The sequence below is a fragment of the Pinus tabuliformis genome, chromosome 2_1 (assembly GCF_031772625.1).
Source record: "Pinus tabuliformis cultivar Carrire ecotype Pingquan chromosome 2_1, CPIR1, whole genome shotgun sequence".
NCBI classification, from domain to species: domain Eukaryota; kingdom Viridiplantae; phylum Streptophyta; class Pinopsida; order Pinales; family Pinaceae; genus Pinus; species Pinus tabuliformis.
The window spans coordinates 548,633,544-548,655,116 of NC_142299.1; the positions used below are offsets into that span (position 1 = coordinate 548,633,544).

Sequence of the window (21,573 nt, forward strand, 5' to 3'; positions counted from 1 at the left end):
AAGTAATTAGCCATGTGTTTTGACGAAATCCAGATGCTACCAATTTAGGTCACCCGAAAATGAAGCACACCATGAATACGGGATCGATGAGCAATTGCGTAAAACTGCTCACTCCTTTAGGGAGTCCAGCGTTTAGGCCATTAGTTGGAATTATGTAAATGAGACCTCAAACTTAATATGATAAACGTGGAATTTTATTATATTGCTTTTTCTAATTAATATGTCTAAGAACCCTAAGAAGAGGCAGCATGCTCGGCATTATTTCGAATTTTTTTTAATTTAAACGCTAAAGAGAGGCAGTATGCTCAGCAATATTTAGAGATATTTTTTAATTGCAAGTGACTAAATAAAGATAAAAAATCTGAATATGATAATCTTTTTGGGACGATAGCTGACGCAATTTGTGGATACTACTTTCGTCTGTAAATTTATAAAACCAGATTTCGAAATTGAATATTTCAAAATGATTTATACATCTATCTTGTTATTTTTTCAAACTAGAATGTTACTAAATTTTATAATTTTTTTTTAACTATATAATTTGATAATTTTATATTTGATTGAGAAATGAAATAAAAGTTAAATTAAATAACAATAATAAAAATTCTAATTTATGTTTATCATAATGATTTGAAAATTTATAATAATTATAATTATAAATATAAAATTTAAATTAATAAAAATTTCTTTGAAAATTTATAATAACTACAATTATAAAATTTAAAAATAAAATAAATTAATAAAAAACACTTATATGTATAAGTTTTGAAGTATTTATTTATATTTTTATATATTAATCCTAGTAAGTACTTACATAGATGATGGTAGGTTTAAAAAAAATGTTTATGTTACACAATTTATAATAAAAAACACTTATATGTATAAGTTTTGAAGTATTTATTTATATTTTTATATATTAATCCTAGTAAGTACTTACATAGATGATGGTAGGTTTAAAAAAAATGTTTATGTTACACAATTTAAAAGGAAAAAGGTCAACAGTTAAATTCAAATTTAAAAAAATTAGGTTTTTTTAAATTAGGTTTTGAATAAGAATAAGATTGAAAAAAAAAAAATTATAATATAAATATAATATAATGTAATAGAATTAGTTCTATAATAAAATAAATATATATGATTTTTTGTTTGCTTATTAAGTTATATACAGCTTGAGTGGGCCTTTGTAACTTGGCTCTAATAGTTAAAAGCATGGATTTTTCCCTAAAAAGTCATAAGTTCAAAACTAGAGGGGGTAGAGTATGTATTGCTAATTCTAATAATTAAGAGAATGAGTTTCCTCCTAAGAGATCATAGGTTCAAAACTAGAGTGGGTAGAGTATGTATGCCTTTGTAGACTTAGCAGTAAAATCATTGTGCGGACTTATACTAATAATAATATAACCTTTGGCGGGCCGTAATAGTTAATAGCATGGGTTTCCTCCTAAGAGGTCATAGGTCCAAAAATAGAGGGGGTAGAGTACATATGGGGCCCTACTAGTTAAGAGAATGGGTTTCCTCCCAAGAGGTCATAGGTTCAAAACTAGAGGGGGTAGAGTATGTATGCCTTCATAGCGGTGTATAATAATAATGAAATCGCTGTGATAATAATATAACCTTTTCCTTGAGAAAGAATAATATAACCTTCATGGGTTTCCTCCTAAGAGGTCATAGGTTCAAAACTAGAGTGGGTAGAGTATGTATGGGGCCCTAATAGTTAAGAGCATGGGTTTCCTCCTAAGAGGTCATAGGTTCAAAACTAGAGGGGGTAGAGTATGTATGGGGCCCTAATAGTTAAGAGCATGGGTTTCCTCCTAAGAGGTCATAGGTTGAAAACTAGAGGGGGTAGAGTATGTATGCCTTCATAGCGGTGTATAATAATAAGGTGTATTAGAGTATGTATGGGGCCCTAATAGTTAAGAGCATGGGTTTCCCCCTAAGAGGTCATAGGTTAAAAACTAGAGGGGGTAGAGTATGTATGCCTTCATAGCGGTGTATAATAATAAGGTGTATAATAATAAGGAAATCGTTGTAATAGTAATATAATTGTTGTAATAATAATATAATCTTTCACTTGAGAAAGAATAATATAACCTTTGGCTTGAGAAAGCGTACGCAAGGGGAATTTATCCATCGTGGCCCACTAGCCCGCGGCCTTGCTAGCTTCCCATAAAGTTTGAACCGGTGACCTTCACATTAAGAAGTGACTTAAAAGTACAACCAATCACCATTTATTCTAAGCCCCATGAGCTAAAATACATGATCTTAAAAGAAATTTAAATCCCCATGAGCTGAAATACATGATCTTTAAAAGAGATTTAAATTTATGTTTTTTGAATAAATAAAAAAATTATTAATTAGTTAGAAATAATTAATTCCTACTTGTCTATGGTTGTAATTCTCCATTTGAGGAGTTTGTTCCTACATAATAGGAATTTAGTTTCTCCTAGTTTAGTGTGTGGTTGAGAGAATCTCTCAACCACACTACTGTACGTCTAAGATAGAATTCCTATCTTGAGACTATTGCTTGTATAAATATGTGTGTAATTTCCTCATTCATAAAAATAGAATATATTGTTGTGTGCTATTTTATCTTGGTATCAGAGCCTGTGAGGGCCTGGCCCCTCCTGGGCTTGGCCCCTCCTGGGCTGAGGAAATAAAAGAGTATTTTTTTTAGTGTTTAGTTTGTCCATCATTAAGAGACTCTAGTTTTGGATTCAGGCGGATCTATGATTTCTGCGTTTGTGAAGCCTTTTGGTGGCGTAGTTTGGTGGTGTAGTTTGGGAGGCCGAGCAAGCTGCGGGCCGAGTGGTGGCATAAGGAGAACCGCGTGTGTGACAGAGTTTGGGTGCTGCCTGGTGGATAGTGGTTGCCATATTGCACCTAAATCTGAGTGGTTGCGTTGAGCCTGGAGGTGGAGATCCCCTGGGGGGGTGTGTTGCATTCAACCTGTTTGTGTGGCGGTGTGTGAGCATCGCCGGATCTAGGTGCAAAGGTTGCAACAGGACTCTGGTTCCTCGGCGCCGACGTGGGTGCCATCGTGAAAATCATGGAGGCAGCCACTGATTGGACTGGCGTGTTGTTAATCGGAGGAGGCCGACAGAGTAAAGTGCCTTGCTCCTGCGTAACCTGCTGGTTGAGAGGCGAACAACTCGATTCACTGCATGAGCTTTGATTTAGGGGCATCACAATTTTTTTTCTTTTAAATGCCGAGAGACCAGTAATCTTGGCTGATCTCTGGTGTGGTGAGGGTTGTTGATCGCTGACCCGCAGCGGAAGTATGGCTGCGAAGAAAACCTGGTGAATCGACCTTTTTAACTCTGGAAGTTTTTTATTTGAATACAGTCCATGTTGATGAGGAAATGCATTCCATAGTGGATGCTGTGACGAGTTCTTGATTTGAAGTAACTGACCCAACATCAGAAGAGGTGGTCTTGCTGAAGATCCTGCAGGTTCTTCTGGCTTTTATTAATCTGTTCGAGAGGGAATATGGAAATTTCCATCCTGCTTTCCAGATAGCTGGCTTTATGGATGCTTTGAGGACCTCTCGTGAAGAGTTCAAGTTATCGTTCGTTTACTTGCATTCTTCGGAACATCCGAACACGCCGACGTTCTGTCAAGATACGTTGTGCTCTGAGGTGGTCGTGGAATATATCAATCAGAATTTTGTTTCATGGGGAGGCAATGTCAGGGCCAGTGAAGGTTTTAAGATGAGTAACAGTCTAAAAGCATCGAATTTTCCTTTTTGTGCTGTTATCATGCCTGCGACCAACCAGCGGATTGCCCTTCTACAACAGGTTGAGGGCCCAAAATCTCCTTCAGAGCTGCTGTCAGTTCTTCCTGTGGAGAATTCGTTGGGCAGAAAAAGAAATTAATGTGAAGAGATCGTGGAGGCGTGCATCTGCTGATTCGGGTGAGACTTGTTGTCGTGGAGTCATGATCGTCTGTCTGGGTTTCAGTTTTGGCACTACAAGATGACCTCCAAGTCAGGGGTTGGACCAGACTCATGAAATCCTGCGCTTCTGCGTGGATGATCTTAGGAGATTGCATGTATATTATCGTTGGCCCTGATCTGTTGAAAATCAGCATTGACGGGATAGATGGAACCGCAGCGTCCGGCTTCCGAATTTTGTGAGATTTTTTGCAGATCGGAGGAGGCCGGACTTGCCCGGAGGCCGCGAGGAGAGGCCGAGGAGGCCGGATCTCTGTTTTTTGTTTGCAGGCCGCAATTTTTTTTGTTCAACAGATCTGTTGCATCATGATCTGGCATGGTTGATTCTCTGATATACGCTTGTCTGCTGACTGGCGTTCTATTTACTGTATCCCTTTAAGACCAGCATTCAAGGGATCTGCTCCAATTAATCTCTCAGATCGGCTCCATCAAGTGTTGCGTTGGGCTCTTGGATCAGTAGAAATTTTCCTGAGCAAGCATTGCCCCATTTGGTATGGATACGGAGGCGGGTTGAAATGGCTGGAAAGACTGTCTTATATAAACGCAACTGTGTATCCATTGACATCCTTATCCTTGTTAGCTTATTGTACCTTGCCTGTTGTATGTTTGCTCACTGGAAAATTTATAATTCCAGAGATTAGCAATTATGCTAGTTTATGGTTTATTGCTCTCTTTGTGTGTATCATTACAACTGGTGTTTTGGAGATGCGATGGAGTGGGGTTGGTATTGATGATTGGTGGAGAAATGAGCAGTTTTGGGTGATTGGGGGTGTGTCAGCCCATCTTTTTTCTCTCCGTTTGTCCTCCAGCAAGGGCGACCTGGTTTCTACTCTTACTATTTGGCCATGAAGTAAATGCTACTAATTTTCATAATAAGTATTTCATGTCATGGTATTTTATGTTATTATTTAAGTGACATTAGTGTGACAAACTATTGTCACAATGCTGAGTGTGTTGGAACTGTTCATTCCAACACTAAGCAAATTTGCAGGGAATGGTGAACACATGACAGTGAAAACGACATCAATTGGAGCTACATCAGAGATTGGAGGATGATTGAGATTGTGTTGCAGATTGTTAGCGAGCATGAGGCAGTATGCTTGAAAACAGTGACTAGGCTTGATACTGTGAGTAGGGGAAGTGGCATTATGTTGCGATGCCAAGAGAATTGGATACTGAAATGCGATGGAGGATTGGACTGTGGAATCCTGGATTACTATTCTTGAAGGGAAAATTGTGTTCTCTTCGTGTGGCTGTGAGTGCCTATGTTCCGGTTTCTTTATCAGTGGACCCCTCACAGATGAGGTAAAGGAGCAGCGACAACATTTATGGTGGAAAACAAAGTAAATGTTTGTTTGCATTAGTGTGGTTTGTGGAATAGACTCCCTAGCATGTTATAAGCAAGTCCAGTTGTTGTAATGGTCATTATATGTACCCAAAAACTCCAAAATGTGGAATGAAATGTAAGCTTTAAAGGCATCTAAAAGTTCGTGGTGATCTTAAAACCACTTTGTAATGGTTTGTGGTGAGCCTGAAACCATCTTTTGTCATTGTAAAGTGACGGTCGGTGGTGAGCCAGAAACCATCTATAGAGTTTTTGTGGCTGAAGTGCTTTTGTGACCAGCTTGCCTTTGTGGCAGAATTGCCTATGTGGCTTGAGGTGCCTTTGTGGCCGGGTGTACACAAGAGCTTTGTGCTTAATTGAGCAGGTGGACTGCAGAACACCTGGCTCGGACTCAAATGATTTTTAATTTTCTGAGTAGAAGGGGATTGGCGCGCTTTTCGCGCTGACAGTTGCGCTAGGATGTGCAACTGGTGCGTCTGTTAGGCCATTAATAGTGCCACCGCACCAAAATACCAGACTCGTGTGGAATTTTACGGAAAGATCATGCCAATTCACCTTCAAGGGGATCCGTGGGAATCCTCATCTTCGTTTAATGATTTGCGAGAGGAGGCAGACTGGAGTAGTTGTGGATCTGTCTGAGGGAGGCTGATTGTGTTTTGGAGGTTCTGTACATGCAATTCGCCTGATGGTGGTGGATTTGACTATCATGACAAGTAGTCATTAAGGGGGGGAATTAGAAATAATTAATTCATGCTTGTCTATGGTTGTAATTCTCCATTTGAGGAGTTTGTTCCTACATAATAAGAATTTAGTTTCTCCTAGTTTAGTGTGTGGTTGAGAGAATCTCTCAACCACACTCCTGTACGTCTAAGATAGAATTCTTATCTTGAAACTATTACTTGTATAAATGTGTGTGCAATTTCCTCATTCATAATAATAGAATATATTGTTGTGTGCTATTTTATCTTAATTTTAAAGTTAATATTAACAACAAATATTTGATGATGATGGTGGTGGTGGTGGTGGTGGTGGTGGTGATGATGATGATGGTGGTGGTGGTGGTGGTGATGATGATGATGATGAGGGTGGTGGTGGTGGTGGTTAACGTGTACTGAAAACAAATTAATCTTGAAAATAAAATAAAAAATATACTTAATTAGTTTTTAATTAAAAAATGTAGAAATAAGATAACATAAGGTGGAATGGGTTATAGTATAATGTTACGTTAAACACGCAATTCCGTAGAAGCATATGCCCTCCTCTAGGGTTCAATGTTGAGATCTAATGTTTTCTCAAAAAAGAAATATCTTTGGTCCTTTGATTATTGGAGATTTGCTTATGTTTATAGTTTACTTAAAGTGATTATTCCAAACGACTTGAAAATCCATAGATTCTTAAAAGAGCTTAATACTTATGACTTCCATCATATTTTGAGACAAAATAACAATTTGGTTGATTCCTCGCTTCAAGTGATCACACATAATCCCAAAATAAAATAAATATTGTTTGGGAGAATAATATGGCACTCAAAACGAACTGAGATAATGCAATACCCTTTATGAAGCAATGTGGAATAAGGATAATTGACATGCCCTTATATCGGCCATCATTACTACAGAATTGTGCAATGTACAACTCTGAGATCATTACCACTCTTGCTGTTGTTTGTGCTCGCTGATCTATATGCCTGACCCGCACAAATCACGCTTACATTGAAATCGTCGGACATAAACATAGTATGCACCTCTCGTCGTTCACAGGGAGAGCAGCAGACTCTTTGGATACTAATTTTAGTCAAATTTATGGCCTCGAGTATCTTTTCCTCGGGGTCCTGTCACATGGGACGTTCTTCAGTCACCTGGCCAGGCGCAGGTTTGCGGCAGGCAGGTCTGTCAACTGTTTTGACAGAAACGCAATAATATACGCTTTCTCTCAGGTCCTTCTCAGGACTCCCGAACTGCCATTTCAAATATATGGTCTGCTGTATTAATTTTTTTTAAGAACAGCTGGACACTGACCATGCAAACATTACTTAATACACTGAGACTAGGAAAACATTACTTAATACACAAATATAGGTTTATACATTCATTCAAACATTAAACACACAAGTATATATACATTGAGATAACAGGAGACTTACATAAGATATATCCTTAAACAATTAGTCTTTTGTCAAGTCCAGAGAAGTATGATTATCTAAATACAGGCGAACCAACAACTACGGAGGCAATGGAAATGCTCCATGATAAACCGTTATAATAATTAGAATAGTGTGATGTTACTATTCTATCGAAAATTTATGGTGGAATTGACGTAGGACTTTCCTTTAGTTCCAGTAGTTCGAATGAACTTCCTGTATTCATTAAACTTCATCTGCCCGTATCTTGGAGGGCTGGATTCATCGATCAGCTCTTTTATAGGCCCGACTTCCTTTTCCCCATTAGGGTTACAGAAAACTACAATCGACATTCGTTCCTTCTTCTTGTTAACAGCGCAACTGTGTTCCACGCTTTTGTAAATTCCGCTTGTCAATATCTGCGCAAAAGATAAGTAAGAAACCTGAAACCACTTTGTCCATGTGCATGTGTTTTAACAAAATATTATTCGAAGCACTGACCTCTATTTGATCGCCTAGGTTTATCGTTAAAGCATTAGCAACAGGCCGCACGGGCACCCAATAATTATTTTTTCGAACTTGCAGGCCAACGACATCATTCTGTAGTAGAACGGTTATTCCTCCAGGGTCGGAGTGAGGGGAGAGCCCATAAGTCAATTCCGGCTGTGGACACACGGGATAATAATTGATTCGAACGCAAATTCCAATGCTCTCCTCATTGCCAAAAGCTTCCTTTAGATAGTCCGGAGGCAGGCCCAGATTCTCCGAAAACACAGATAGCAAGGTCTTGCAAAGTTCCAACGTTTCTTCACAGTACTCCTTCATTCTAGCCCTGTCATGTAAGCAAATATCACAAACTGAGAAAACATTATCGATGTTTCATGACCGCTCGCAGTGAAAAAAAAGCTTTGAATCCAAGCCGGCAGATTCTTATTTAATCTAAGTTTAGGTTAGCAGACTGAACAAGGATGTTATTAACCATGTGACTAACTTTGTAAAATCTAAGCTGGCAAAAATGGTGAATTCAAAGCTACCCGTCCCGATTAACTAAAATACTATCCACAAAAGCGTTTATATTTTAATTCAATAGTTAGGTATTTGAATCTTTCTTTCAATGTCCAACCCAGTCTAGCTAATTTTTTTTAAATGTGTTCTAGAATGCATTTACTTGAAAATCTAGGTAAATCAATCAGAAGGATCTAATTATTTATGAAATCTGCCGAAGCCTTACTCAAAGGTTAAAGGCGTTGAAAAAAATTGACCCTATAACCTCTAAATAAATTAGATACTTCACAAAAACTTGACTAACTAAACTTTCAAAAACTTCACCAACTAAACTATCCTTCGAAACTAAATCCATTCTTAAAAACTATGTACAAATATAGAAACCATAACTCAGATTTCCCCAAATTCAGATCCATTATGAGTTCAAAATATCTGAAAATGTCTAGGTGTGAAAATTTTATATTTAAAAATAGATTGTAACTCATTTCCTATTTCCTATACATCTTACAAAACCGCTTTATAGAGTTTAAAACAAATAACATACAAATCTCTCTATGTGCCGTTCCATGAAGCGGCCTGCAAAATCATGTCCCCAAACTGAGAAGCACATCATAATAATCAATATCCCTATCCAGGGTTAATAAGTTACTGGTTCTTCTTCTGCTATGTCGGACAAAATGTGGAAAATCAAATAAACAACAAATCGTTGTACTGTTTTGTTTGATTTTGACAATCCAGCCATATATTTTCCCTAAACTCTGATAATTGAAATCAAACAAACAACTAACAACGATCCCAGAAGAAGCATGAAAAATGCAATATTCAAAGCGGCCAACACATAGATGAATGTTTCGTTACCTGTACTCCTCTGGTTTAGAAGGCCATCTGTGCTCCTCTCGTATGCAAAGCGGCAAAAAATGATGATAATAGTAATCCCCCCAGTCGAGAGTGGCGCCTTTGTGCACACCGATTCGACTGCCATATCCAACATAAGTCACAGGATCATTGGCGTGCTTTTGTTTCTCCTCCAATGGCAGACGAAAGAACTCGCTCGACACCTCACTTGCGGCCTCAAGCTGCTCCGGAGAAATCCCATGGTTAATCACTTGGAAGAATCCCCACTCTCTGCATGCATTTGATATTTCTTCCATGGTCTTCCTCCGGCGTTCGTCATAGAGGCCCGAGAGCTCTATGATGGGTATTTCCTCTTCCACCACCCGTTGCCCGATGGGCTTCTCGTCATCAGGCCTGATGTATCTCGAAGGCAAGAATTGGATGCCGCTTTCTGCAATACACTGAACTCTCTGTATTGGCTCCGGCCAATCCATGGGAAACGATGCTCAAAACTCAATCCACCTTAGATAAGTTAACGGATATCAAAGCAATGGCGAGGTTGCTAAACAAGTAATGATAGCCATCCCATCTGGCTTCTCGTCTCTGACATATATTGTGTTGGGAGAGTTCACAAGTAGTAATTAGAATAATAACAGTAATTAAGCATTCTGTTGGATTAGTTTATTAGAATTTGTCATGAAATATGTGTTTTATAATTGCTGCCACTAAATATATATCTTCTCATCTCTATTATTAAATATATGAAAAAATATTTTAAGTGGCCTCCTACCATTAGATTTATATATTAAATAGCTTTTATGACTATTTTAAGATTTTTTTGGTTAATATTACTCGGGATGAATTAACTATTATCAATCCAAAATCTAGTAAAAAATTTATCATATGTACTTGGTTATCTAAATTTCTGTTGTGTTGTGCTTGTACAGTTGTTTACTGTGTTGTAGTTGCTAATTTACCATCCATTCAAAAGCTCATAAACAATTATCACTTTTATCTAATTATCTAGTATACTTTACTTTGTTGTATACTCCTATTTACTATCAATTCAACACTAATAAACAATTATTACCCTCACAACTCATTATCGAAATTTATGTTATGCTCAAGTGGTGGTTTTTTGTATTGTATTTCCATGGAATACGGTTTACAATAGTTTGCCAACGAGATTCCTCTCGTGCCGCAATTTTACGCCCGGTATAAAAGTCAATGTATTCCTCTCCGGCGGTAATTCGCACTTAAATAAGATATTCAATATTATTTGCATTGCATGGCATGAAATGATGAGTAGTCCACTTGGTTAAAGGATCCCGGCCAAGTCATTGGAGGTGGTTCATCAGATGGTATGCGGCCCCTTACGGTGGGCCCGCTAGGCATGTTACGTGGAAAAAATAAAATGATAATAAGCAATTTTCCTTTTTCAAAGATAAGGAATCATCACTTTCTCGAGCTGTGAGCGAAATACTTTTTAGGGTTAATATGAATTTAATATTATGGTATGTATATTTTTATAGAGAGTAATATAATGATGTTGAAAATTTTTAGAAAAGTTTTTTTTGGGTGAACACTTCAACCATTTTCACAAATAAAAAGTTAATTTTATTAATTTAATAAGTTATTAATTAAAATTGAAATTGAGTTAGAAAAATAATTTTTTTTTTTTAATTATTAAAAATAATTTTAATTTACAAAACAATTTTAGTCATATAAATCTATAATTAACAAAAATATTAATGTTATATCAATATTGATTTATAGGTTTGTATTAAATTATAATTTTTACATTAATATAATTGTTTATCTTTTCCACTCCAATTTTTCTCAAATCTAATGGGATCTATTTGAATTAAAAATTTCAGCTATACACTCTTCACAATCTTAGTACGTAATTTTTTGAGAGTATTTATACATTTAGAAACAAATTTTAACCTAACAACAAAATCATAGTCTAACAAAAATTGTTTGGCTTATATATATATATATATATATATATATATATATATATATATATATCTCAGTATATATATATATATATATATATATATATATATATATATATATATATATATATATATATGTATAACAATGCCTTTGACAGTCTAGGCAACCCATCTTGGCGGCTTTGTTGCTTAGGGTTCGTCACGACACTCCATATCTTCAACTCGTTGTTCCACTATAGATTTAGTGATGTTTGAAGTGGGCTACGATGTTTGCATTTCTTTTTTGGCCACTCGGGCAGATGTGGGTGGAAGAGTGGGTCAAATGCCTATTTTCAAGGCCACGAGAGGGGTGGTGCGCCTCTAACATCTATCAAGGTTTGATGAGGGGCACGCGCGTCTAACATCTATCAAGGTTTGATGAGGGGCATGGCGTGCCTCAGGTTTGGTTAGGGTTTGTCGAGCGGTTGACCTAGTTAGGTTGGTCTGTGACTTGGTTCGGGTTTTCCTATGGAGTTGGAGGCCTAGGGCATGGGTCAATGCCATGTAAGCCATGAGCATATCCATGTTAATGTAGTTTCGGGTGGTACATATATGAGGTGAGCTGAGGCGTTTTAATCGTAGTGGTCTGAGACCGATGTCGTCAAAAGGGTTGTTGTGGCTTGGTTATGCATGGTTTTGGTATGGTTTGTTGTCTAGTGTTGAGGAGGACCCTAAAGGATAGTTGGTGGAGATCTCATCAACCTTTCTGGGTTGCTCCTTGAGTTCTAGACACAACTTGTGAGACCAATGTGGTCAAAAGGGTTGTTGTGGCTTGGTTATGCATGGTTTTGGTATGGTTTGTTGTCCAGTGTTGAGGAGGACCCTAAGGGATAGTTGGTGGAGATCTCGTCAACCTTTCTGGGTTGCTTCTTGAATTCTGGACACAGTTTTTGACTCATCTCTCATGGTTCCTCGAGAGAGACCAACGTTTTTGTTGATATTCATGAATAATCTTGTTTTTGTATGTACATGGACAATTATGTTTTTGTTTGATATTACAGTTAAAACTTCTTACTGGTGATGTAGTTATTCCTTTGTTTGGGATCACTTCTTACAATTTATGTAGTTATTCCTTTGTTTGGGATCACATCCTACAATTTTTATTCTCATCTAGAATCACCGATAGACTAATTGACTTTATGCCTGATTCAATTTTTTGTTAATTGTTATGATGTTGTTTCTACTTATGGTATTGAAAAAATAAAAAAATAAAAATTATTAACATTATCCACAAATATATTTTTTATAAAAATACTTTATTTAGATATTAGGTATTACATAAATACAGTCTTTTAATGAATACACAAAGGTAAAAAAAATTTATATAAATGAAATTTTCTATAGAAAAACAAATATAGAAAAACAAATATAATTAATAGAAACAAGTAACAATGGATAATTTTCACACAAATATCCTTCCAATTTTCTATGGAAAAATAAATATAATTAATGAAAACAAGTAACCCTGTATAATTTTCACACAAATATCCTTTTTCCGAGTAGTAAAAATGTTTATAAGGTAAAGATAGTTTTATTTTATTAATAAATAAAACCATACTAATGAATTTAAAAACAAAGAAGTAAATTACTGTTAACGTAAATAATTCCAACCAAGTCTAAAGAGATAAGATATCTGTCCATGACGCAACTCCAGCACCTCCACATAAGTAACCTTCAGCTGAGCGAGCCGGCACCTTGACATTGCAACTAACCGTAAGAGGTCAAGTAGACCATATATCTCACGTGGGTTTTTCCGCTTGTCAACGTAGTCCTGTACTGAAACACTGCTGTGAGTTAGGTATAGGTTTCCTCAATAACTATGAGCTGTTGGTCCGCTGCTTTACCAATAGATAAACTACATCATCGGGGCAATGTGTAGACAGACAGTTGGTTGCTAGTTTAATATTTGATAATGTCGAGTAAGCATTGGAAAAATCAATACAGCATGGGAATCTCAGCGAAGCATGGGAATCTCGCGGGATGCTACTATTGATGGGGCCATTAACAAATTGAATGTGCGGTGGATCATTGAATCAGAAAGTTCTTATTACTCAACTGACGATGAATTCGACATTAGGAAAAGTGAAAATGGATCTTATCTGCGCAACAGCAATGTATGGTAGATTTGAAATTAAATAGGATATTTTACCTATAATTCAGAAATTTATGCCTATGTACAACTTCCTATAATTCACAAATCTATGTCTACGTATAACGGTAAATCTTAGATGATAGCTTTTTATAATTTTTTTCATTATCAAAGTTATTCATAATTAAACAAGGCAAGCTGTGAGGCAGCGAGTCCCTGCATTGAGTGGGGTAGTTGCTCAAGCAAATGTTGTACAGGGGCAAGGTTTCTCTGCTGTTCATGAAAAGAATATTCGAAACAGAACCACCAATTGTTTACCCATCCGCTAAAGCAAAGGCATTAAACTACTATGCATGAGACTGCTTCTTTGGCATTAACTTTAGGTTCTATACACCATCATGCCAGATCCTGAAATCAGAGGACTGGTATCCAATGTCCATGAAGACTAACAAAAAAAGCCAAACGCATCCAGGTAATGTCTCCGAGGGTGAACCATAGTCTGCTAGAAGAATCAATTTTCAGTTGATTAAAGGCCAGATTCAATACTTCAGTGATTCTTTGTAATACAAATGCACCAAGAAGAATATTGACCTAAAAACTAAATAATGAGGATGATAAGCTTCCTTGTTTGATCCTCATGAATTTGAAGAATTGCAGTGTGCAGCAACCCTACATTCAATTATTTATTTTATATATGAGACTTCAGTTCAGTAGCAAGGCTAATTTGCCGAAACGTGAGATCAACTAGGAATTGTTCTAAACCGTGCTGCTCTTCCAAAATCCAATAAATTACTGCACTTCACATTTATCAATATAGAAAACTAGTATGAGACACTATCCTTCCCATAAATAATTTTCCACACTTTTAACCAGGATCAACCGTCGATGCTTGAAAAACCATAGAAAAGAACAAAAAATGATGAGCCCAGTAACTCCAGTTATTATCAAAATCCACTTGAAAGCCTTAGGTTCTTCAAACAGATCAATTGGAATATTCATGCCAAAGACTCCAGCTACAACTCCAAATATAGCAACAACAAAAGTTGCAGTTGTGAGCAATAGTTCAAACTGTATCAGCTGGTTCCGAACATTATCCTGTTGAGGGACATTCTTAAAAATTAGAAACACCTCAAAATAAAGTCAATAAAATATAAAAGTAATACTACAACCATTCCTAAGTGTACTGAGCCAAAAACCTAACAGAAAATATGCTTATTATCTTGCCAAATTGCAACCCTTGGCCAAATGGGGGAATATAAGGCAATGCCGAGAAGCTGGAATGGAAGGATTTATGCAATAGAAAAATTCAATACAACCTAAACTCAGACCAAACATTGAGGCTTACAAGTTGAATTTTTATGAAATCCTGTGTATCATCTATATATTCCTTTAAGAGCCAAATTGGTAATGTTCTGCAAGAAACGATGCTAAGAAACAAAAGTTAAGATCATAAGATAAAAACATGCCCCATTTGGAATGAAAACAAGCTTTGAAACTGATAACTATTAATGGAGCTAAAATTGTATATTTCAGGGTAAAGAGAAATATGAGAAGAAATAGGCCAATAAAGGTAGGCACTACCTTTTTTGTTATGTGAACTTATACCTTGCATTAAAGTAAGACATCAATTAGTTCAAACGTCACAGAGATGGATAGAGCCTGCAGCAAGCATAGGAGCAGAAACAATACATGCCACCTAATGATCAATGTCAGAAACAATAAATACTACCAACTAAGCCAACTATCTGATATCTAGTTATGTTGATGTGCATCTTTGTATGTAATGTAAAATGATATGCATACTGTCAATCTCATTTAATAAGATAAGAGATTTGTCTAGAGAAGAAACTCAGGCACATACCACTTTCAGCAAATACAAGATGGGTTAAATCTGGGTGAGGCAACCTATTAAAGTAAATCAGATCATTCTGTTGATTAAGACAACACCCTCATTCTGATCATCTTAGAAGTTAGAAATAGCTAGCCAGCAAGAACCCCTGAAACAGAAAGAAGAGTCTATCCTTTTATTCTCATCATCACCTTTCTAATGCCAACAAATTCCTTGCGCCTTTCTAATGCCTTCATACTAGAGAAGGCCTGAAGCAATTTCTAATAAACATAAAAGTTCAAGCAAGTCTTGATTAAAGAACAGATAACAGTTCTACTAGTTCTTGGCCATGATATCATAACAATAACTCTTTCAGATATAAAAGATTGTTTTTGATAAATAGGATTTTAACCTTGATTGAAAATTTAGTTTATTAAAATAGATCCCTTGATACTAGCATTCATGTTTTGAAATCAAATGCATTTACATAATATAAGATTTTGAGGAATACATATGCTCCAAGTTAAAACCATCAAAAAAAGGCAGCAAGGTAGTTTAGTTATGCTCTAATGCAAACATGACCTTGCAGACTACAAACCGTACATTTGATTACCTACAAAATAAGAACAATCAAGCCAATCCACTTGCATATGTCAAAGTTTTCTCTAACAAAGTTTTTTGCTTGGTCAAACTGTCCTGTAGGATCCTCTAGAAAATCCTGCAGATCAAATAAAAACAACATGATAGTTTATACCAAAACATATAAAGCATAAATATCATACGAATGATATGCCTTATTTTTACCAATTATGCGTGTTGTCAACAAAATGCTAAAAATGCATATAACAGCTACACTTACTTCTTCCCAGTTCTTATTGAAGAAAACATCGGCAGTGACTCCTGCCTCAGTTATCAAAAGCAGGCCAACAGATAGCATGTACTGTTATATGTTAAAGAAAACAAGTAAATACCCTAACAGTAGGATCAGTCATTGTAAATGTATATCAATCCACTAACAGAGCATAGGGCCCAAGGCCACACCTCAAAAACATATAGAACAAGCATAGAGCCTTCTACAATATATAAGGGAACAACATTTGAATGTGGTCACGAAATAGGAAATACATTCATCATCACCTATGCAACTAACATAGAACCATTTCAAACATCCCTGGACACTAGCATTCATGTTTTGAAATCAAATGCATTTACATAATATAAGATTTCGAGGAATACATATGCTCCAAGTTAAAACCATAAAAAAAAAGGCAGCAAGGCAGTTCAGTTATGCTCCAATGAAAACATGACCTTGCAAACTACAAATCGTACATTTGATTAACTGCAAAATAAGAACAATCAAGCCAATCCACTTGCATATGTCAAAGTTTTCTCTAACAAAGTTTTTTTCTTGGTCAAACTGTCCTGTAGGATCCTCTGGAAAATCCTGCAGATCAAATAAAAACAACATGATAGTTTATACCAAAACATATAAAGCATAAATATCATATGAATGATATGCCTTATTTTTACCAATTATGCATGTTGTCAACAAAATGCTATAAATGCATATAATAGCTACACTTACTTCTTCCCAGTTCTTATTGAAGAAAACATCGGCAGTGACTCCTACCTCAGTTATCAAAAGCAGGCCAACAGATAGCATGTACTGTTATATGTTAAAGAAAACAAGTAAATACCCTAACAACAGGATCAGTCATTGTAAATGTATATCAATCCACTGACAGAGCATAGGGCCCAAGGCCACACCTCAAAAACATATAGAACAAGCATAGAGCGTTCTACAATATATATGGAAACAACATTTTAATGTGGTCACGAAATAGGAAATAAATTCATCATCACCTATGCAAATAACATAGAACCATTTCAAACATCCCTGGACACTAGCATTCATGTTTTGAAATCAAATGCATTTACATAATATAAGATTTCGAGGAATACATATGCTCCAAGTTAAAACCATAAAAAAAAGGCAGCAAGGTAGTTCAGTTATGCTCCAATGCAAACATGACCTTGCAGACTACAAACCGTACATTTGATTACCTGCAAAATAAGAACAATCAAGCCAATCCATTTGCATATGTCAAAGTTTTGTCTAACAAGGTTTTTTTCTTGGTCAAACTGTCCTATAGGATCCTCTGGAAAATCCTACAGGTCAAATAAAAACAACATGATAGTTTATACCAAAACATATAAAGCATAAATATCATATGAATGATATGCCTTATTTTTACCAATTATGCGTGTTGTCAACAAAATCCTAAAAATGCATATAACAGCTACACTTACTTCTTCCCAGTTCTTATTGAAGAAAACATTGGTAGTGACTCCTACCTCAGTTATCAAAAGCAGGCCAACAGATAGCATGTATTGTTATATGTTAAAGAAAACAAGTAAATAACATGATATTTAAGCGTATTTAGCATTAAAAGAGGGTGTTTAAGCGTGAAATAAAGATTCCAGAAAACAGCTTGTGACAAGTTGACCATGAATAACCGACCTACCTTAAATTGAAAGTCGGCAACTGTTTCTGCCACTAATTCTATATTAGAAGTTAAAATAAGGGAATCAACAAATGTTTCATTGGTCCCCAAATAATAACAACAAAGCATCATGCTATAATATAAAATTAAAAATAACAGGACAATAAGTATAGGGTATAAGTTGTGAGATTCAATCAGAATTCATGATATTAAGCAAGCCCCCTTCAGTTACCAAGACAGAGTTTCCTTGGAGTCTAGACTCAAATACCTTACAACATATTTATCCCAGTAGGGCTTTGAATCTCTATCTACAGCTGATATGCAAGAACCTGAAACAGAAATAAGAGGCCAAATTAAAAGGAAGATTTTAGGCTTGAAAGAGTGCGTGGAGGAGATAGAGGCTACTACAGGCAACATTAATATTACTACTGAAGATATTTTTCGATGCCTTGCAACTAAGAAATTGCCTTCCATGGCCTTACTACTCAGATGGGGACCAACAAAGCTTTAGAGCCACAAAAAAAAAAAAAAAACAAATGATTTCAACCTAAAGGGTAAAGAATGCCTTCCTGACGCTCCACTTGTACTTTAGCGAACTCCTTCATAAGCTCTTCATGCCATAGCCAGAACTTTTCATGGCTCTGCCTCTCTTCAGGTCACAAGGTTGAACTAGCAAGCAGGTCCAAGTCATTTTCATTTCATCTCCCAGCTCTAGGTCCGTTTCATTTCATCTCCCAGCCCGGATACAGAAACTAGGAGAACTTAATGGACAAGAAAGACAGAATGAAATACTACATTACCTCAGGCTGAGTGCTCTTACTGGAGTAGTGGCACTGGTACCATTTAGTATACTTGTTTTATCTTTGAATTTCTAATAAATGCTCATTGTCAGACTAATTAGTTGCATAAAGATGCTATGTAATAAAACAATAAGGTTGTTCTATAATAATTGGGGCTAACTGAATTGGCTAAAATTCTTATGTCTACATTGCATTTGGCCTGTTGATTCTGTCTGCATTGCATTCTGGTGAATAGAGAATGGCAGAATGATATTTGTGTTGACAGGGGCATTCTACAACCCAAGTAGATGGATAGCTAACATAATGTGTGTTTCCACCCCAAACTATGATAATTATATTATCGTTTAATTCACTTTACAATAAACAGTTTATGTTATTCACTTCTAGTTTGACTTTGCATCATCTAGAGATGGAAGAAGTTGCTCAGTTCCCGCAGGCGACTTTGACAGGCATCTAGTTTGGCCTTGCATCGTCTACAGTAAGTAGCATCAACGCTTCTGTTTAATTCTGTAGCAAAACAATTATGCTACCATTGTTAAAATTCATTTTCATACTAATTTAGTAGGAAACCAGCTTTGAAGTCTGAAAATATTGTCTGAATGCTGAAAATATTGTCTGAATGCTGACAATATTCCTGTGCTTTACTCACAACAATTGACCTAAAATTGTTGTAGCATCATATTCCTGGGCTTTATTGAGCTAAAATTGTTGTGGATGCTACAGGGATACAAATTGATTATGGAGAATTGCAGAGAAAATGCAAAATACCTGACAGAAATCCTTGAAGATCCTTGAAGAGACTAGATGTTTCAACATACTTTCCAAAAAGATGTGGGTGTGCCTATTGTTACATTCTATTGTTTCATTCTCGCTGAAGGACAAGGACAAGCGCTGAGAACTGAGCCTGAGCAGAGTATGAACTCAGGCTGAGCACTGACACTGAATAGTCTGTTGTTATTCATTTTCGAGCGATAGTTCAGCACAGATCAGAGATCACCGACAGCGCAACAGAGATCAATTCAGCATAGATCAAAGATCACCCACAGCGCACAGTGTTAGAACAATTACAACCAATTATAAACATAAGAATAGAAGAATCTTTGTTCATTTTCTGAACTTAGTTCAACAGAGATCACCCAAAGCCCAAAGCCCATAGTGTTAAAACAACTACAACCTGATAGAAATTAAAAATTATAAACATAAGAACAAAAGAGGTGTCATGTAAACAGAAGAACAGAGTATTGTATAACACCTATGAGTTGACACCTAAGAGTCATGGCAGCAAGCGGTGGTGGCAGCCCTACATGTAGCGGTGGTGGTTCTCTATTATACTATGGTTTTCCATTATATTAAATATGATTAACATAAAATGCTTGGTATTTAATTCTCACATTAGTTTGAAGCTAAATTTATAAATGTGAAGTGAAAATATGATATAACTTATACTTTGTACCTCCATGCCTCGAGAAGAGGCCAAATAAGACCATGGAATGGAGTACTGTTAAAAAGGAATGGAGTACTGTTAAAAAAGTTTGGATATTCGTGATAGCAAATGGTTATTCATCAGGATAAGCAGCTTAAAGAAATGCTAAAAAGCTACAAATCGATTACTATAGTCCCATGCCATTGCCAGATGGCAAGGACTAAAAAAGGTAGATAGTCTTTTAAATAATAGATATGTAAAGGTAGTTTGTAAGCTAAATAATAGAATAAGTAATGCTCAAATAATAAAATATGTGAAGTTTAATGTGTATTTTCCAGAAATATAACGGATATAGTGAAGCTAATTTTTTGACGTTGAGAATATTTATAATATTTTGGAATAATTAAATTAAATTAAATTGTAGATAAAATAAAATATTTAAGTATAAATTAAGTGTTTTCGTTAGAAAATAAAATAGAGGTAGATTTTGAATTTTCTTATTATGTAAAATTATATGGTAGTACAAAAAACTATAGATGATACTCTAAATAATAATTTGATAGTCAACTTTAAGTTAAATAAGAGAACAAGAAAGGTAACTTGTAAGTTAAATAATAGAATGAGAAAAGATTAAAGTAGATTGCTGATTTATTTTGGAAATAAGATAGATATGCAATTCAATTGTTAGAATTCACTCATGTCAATTACATTTGCAAAATATTCCCTAGACAATCTACATTAAACTTTGTCTATTATACAACCTCACTCATGTTTATCATGCATTAAAAATATTTTGGAATTTGTAATGGAATTACGCTGAGTATATAGGTATATATGGACAAATTAAGTGCTCGATGTTCAAATAAAGTGTTTCAGTGAAAATTCTAAATAATGTGGGGTAGTTCTGCAATTTAGTAGGATATTTTTCTTATCATTCAAATGGATAGCTGTAAATAATGTTCCTTATAAATACTTTCATTATCAAAGTTATTCATAATTAAACTAGTACAACCATACTAGTAAACATGGGTTATATTGGTTGATATACACAAATAGACCTATATCAACCACATTAGTAATTATTACTCCTATGGTACAAATTTAGTATTAATATTAATATTCATTATTATATAATTATAATAATTATATGAGTGAGGGTATGTCAAATATTCAATTGAATGACAAAATTTTAACATTGAAACCTACTATTAAAACACATTATTATTATTATTATCTATAAATATTAATATTAATAAACTTAATATTTTAATCCTAATATTAAAATCCTAATACTAAGACTCAATACTAAAACCTAATACTAAAAGTTGAATATTTTCAATCTAATATTATGAAGCCAAATATTTTAAACTCAATATTATAAAACTTAATATCGTAAACTGTAAATAATGTATTGAATCACACGATAATAATGATAATAATAATAATGTGAAGTCCCACTAGCACAATTGGATGAAAATGGGCCTCGTGAGGAAAGCGACTCAGGATCAAACCTCATGAGGGTGGTTGTCCCTGTGTGAGAGGGAGGAGACATGCTAAAAATTTTAGTCAGCTTAGCACTAGTGTGGCCCAGGCCAACTACAATCCCTAGGTGACTTTGGTAGATTAGATGCCCCTATGACGTAGTGCCTCAAGTTATAGGTAAAGTTTAGAGGATCAAAG

At 35.5% G+C, this 21,573-nt stretch overlaps 1 protein-coding gene and 1 pseudogene across 1 annotated transcript; one reads left to right on the plus strand and one right to left on the minus strand.

The window, feature by feature from the left end:
- Positions 1 to 3,046: 3,046 nt before the first annotated feature.
- LOC149201522 (plant UBX domain-containing protein 10 pseudogene) lies at positions 3,047 to 3,872 on the plus strand (annotated as a pseudogene).
- Positions 3,873 to 6,884: 3,012 nt separating this feature from the next.
- LOC149201523 (jasmonate-induced oxygenase 1-like) lies at positions 6,885 to 9,880 on the minus strand. Its single transcript, XM_089399764.1, has 3 exons — positions 9,277 to 9,880; positions 7,915 to 8,245; positions 6,885 to 7,832 (listed from the first exon to the last, which is right to left on the minus strand). Exons 1-3 carry the CDS (start codon positions 9,744 to 9,746, stop codon positions 7,584 to 7,586), a joined length of 1,050 nt encoding a protein of 349 aa, XP_089255890.1. The 5' UTR covers positions 9,747 to 9,880; the 3' UTR covers positions 6,885 to 7,583.
- Between the last annotated feature and the right edge of the window lie 11,693 nt (positions 9,881 to 21,573).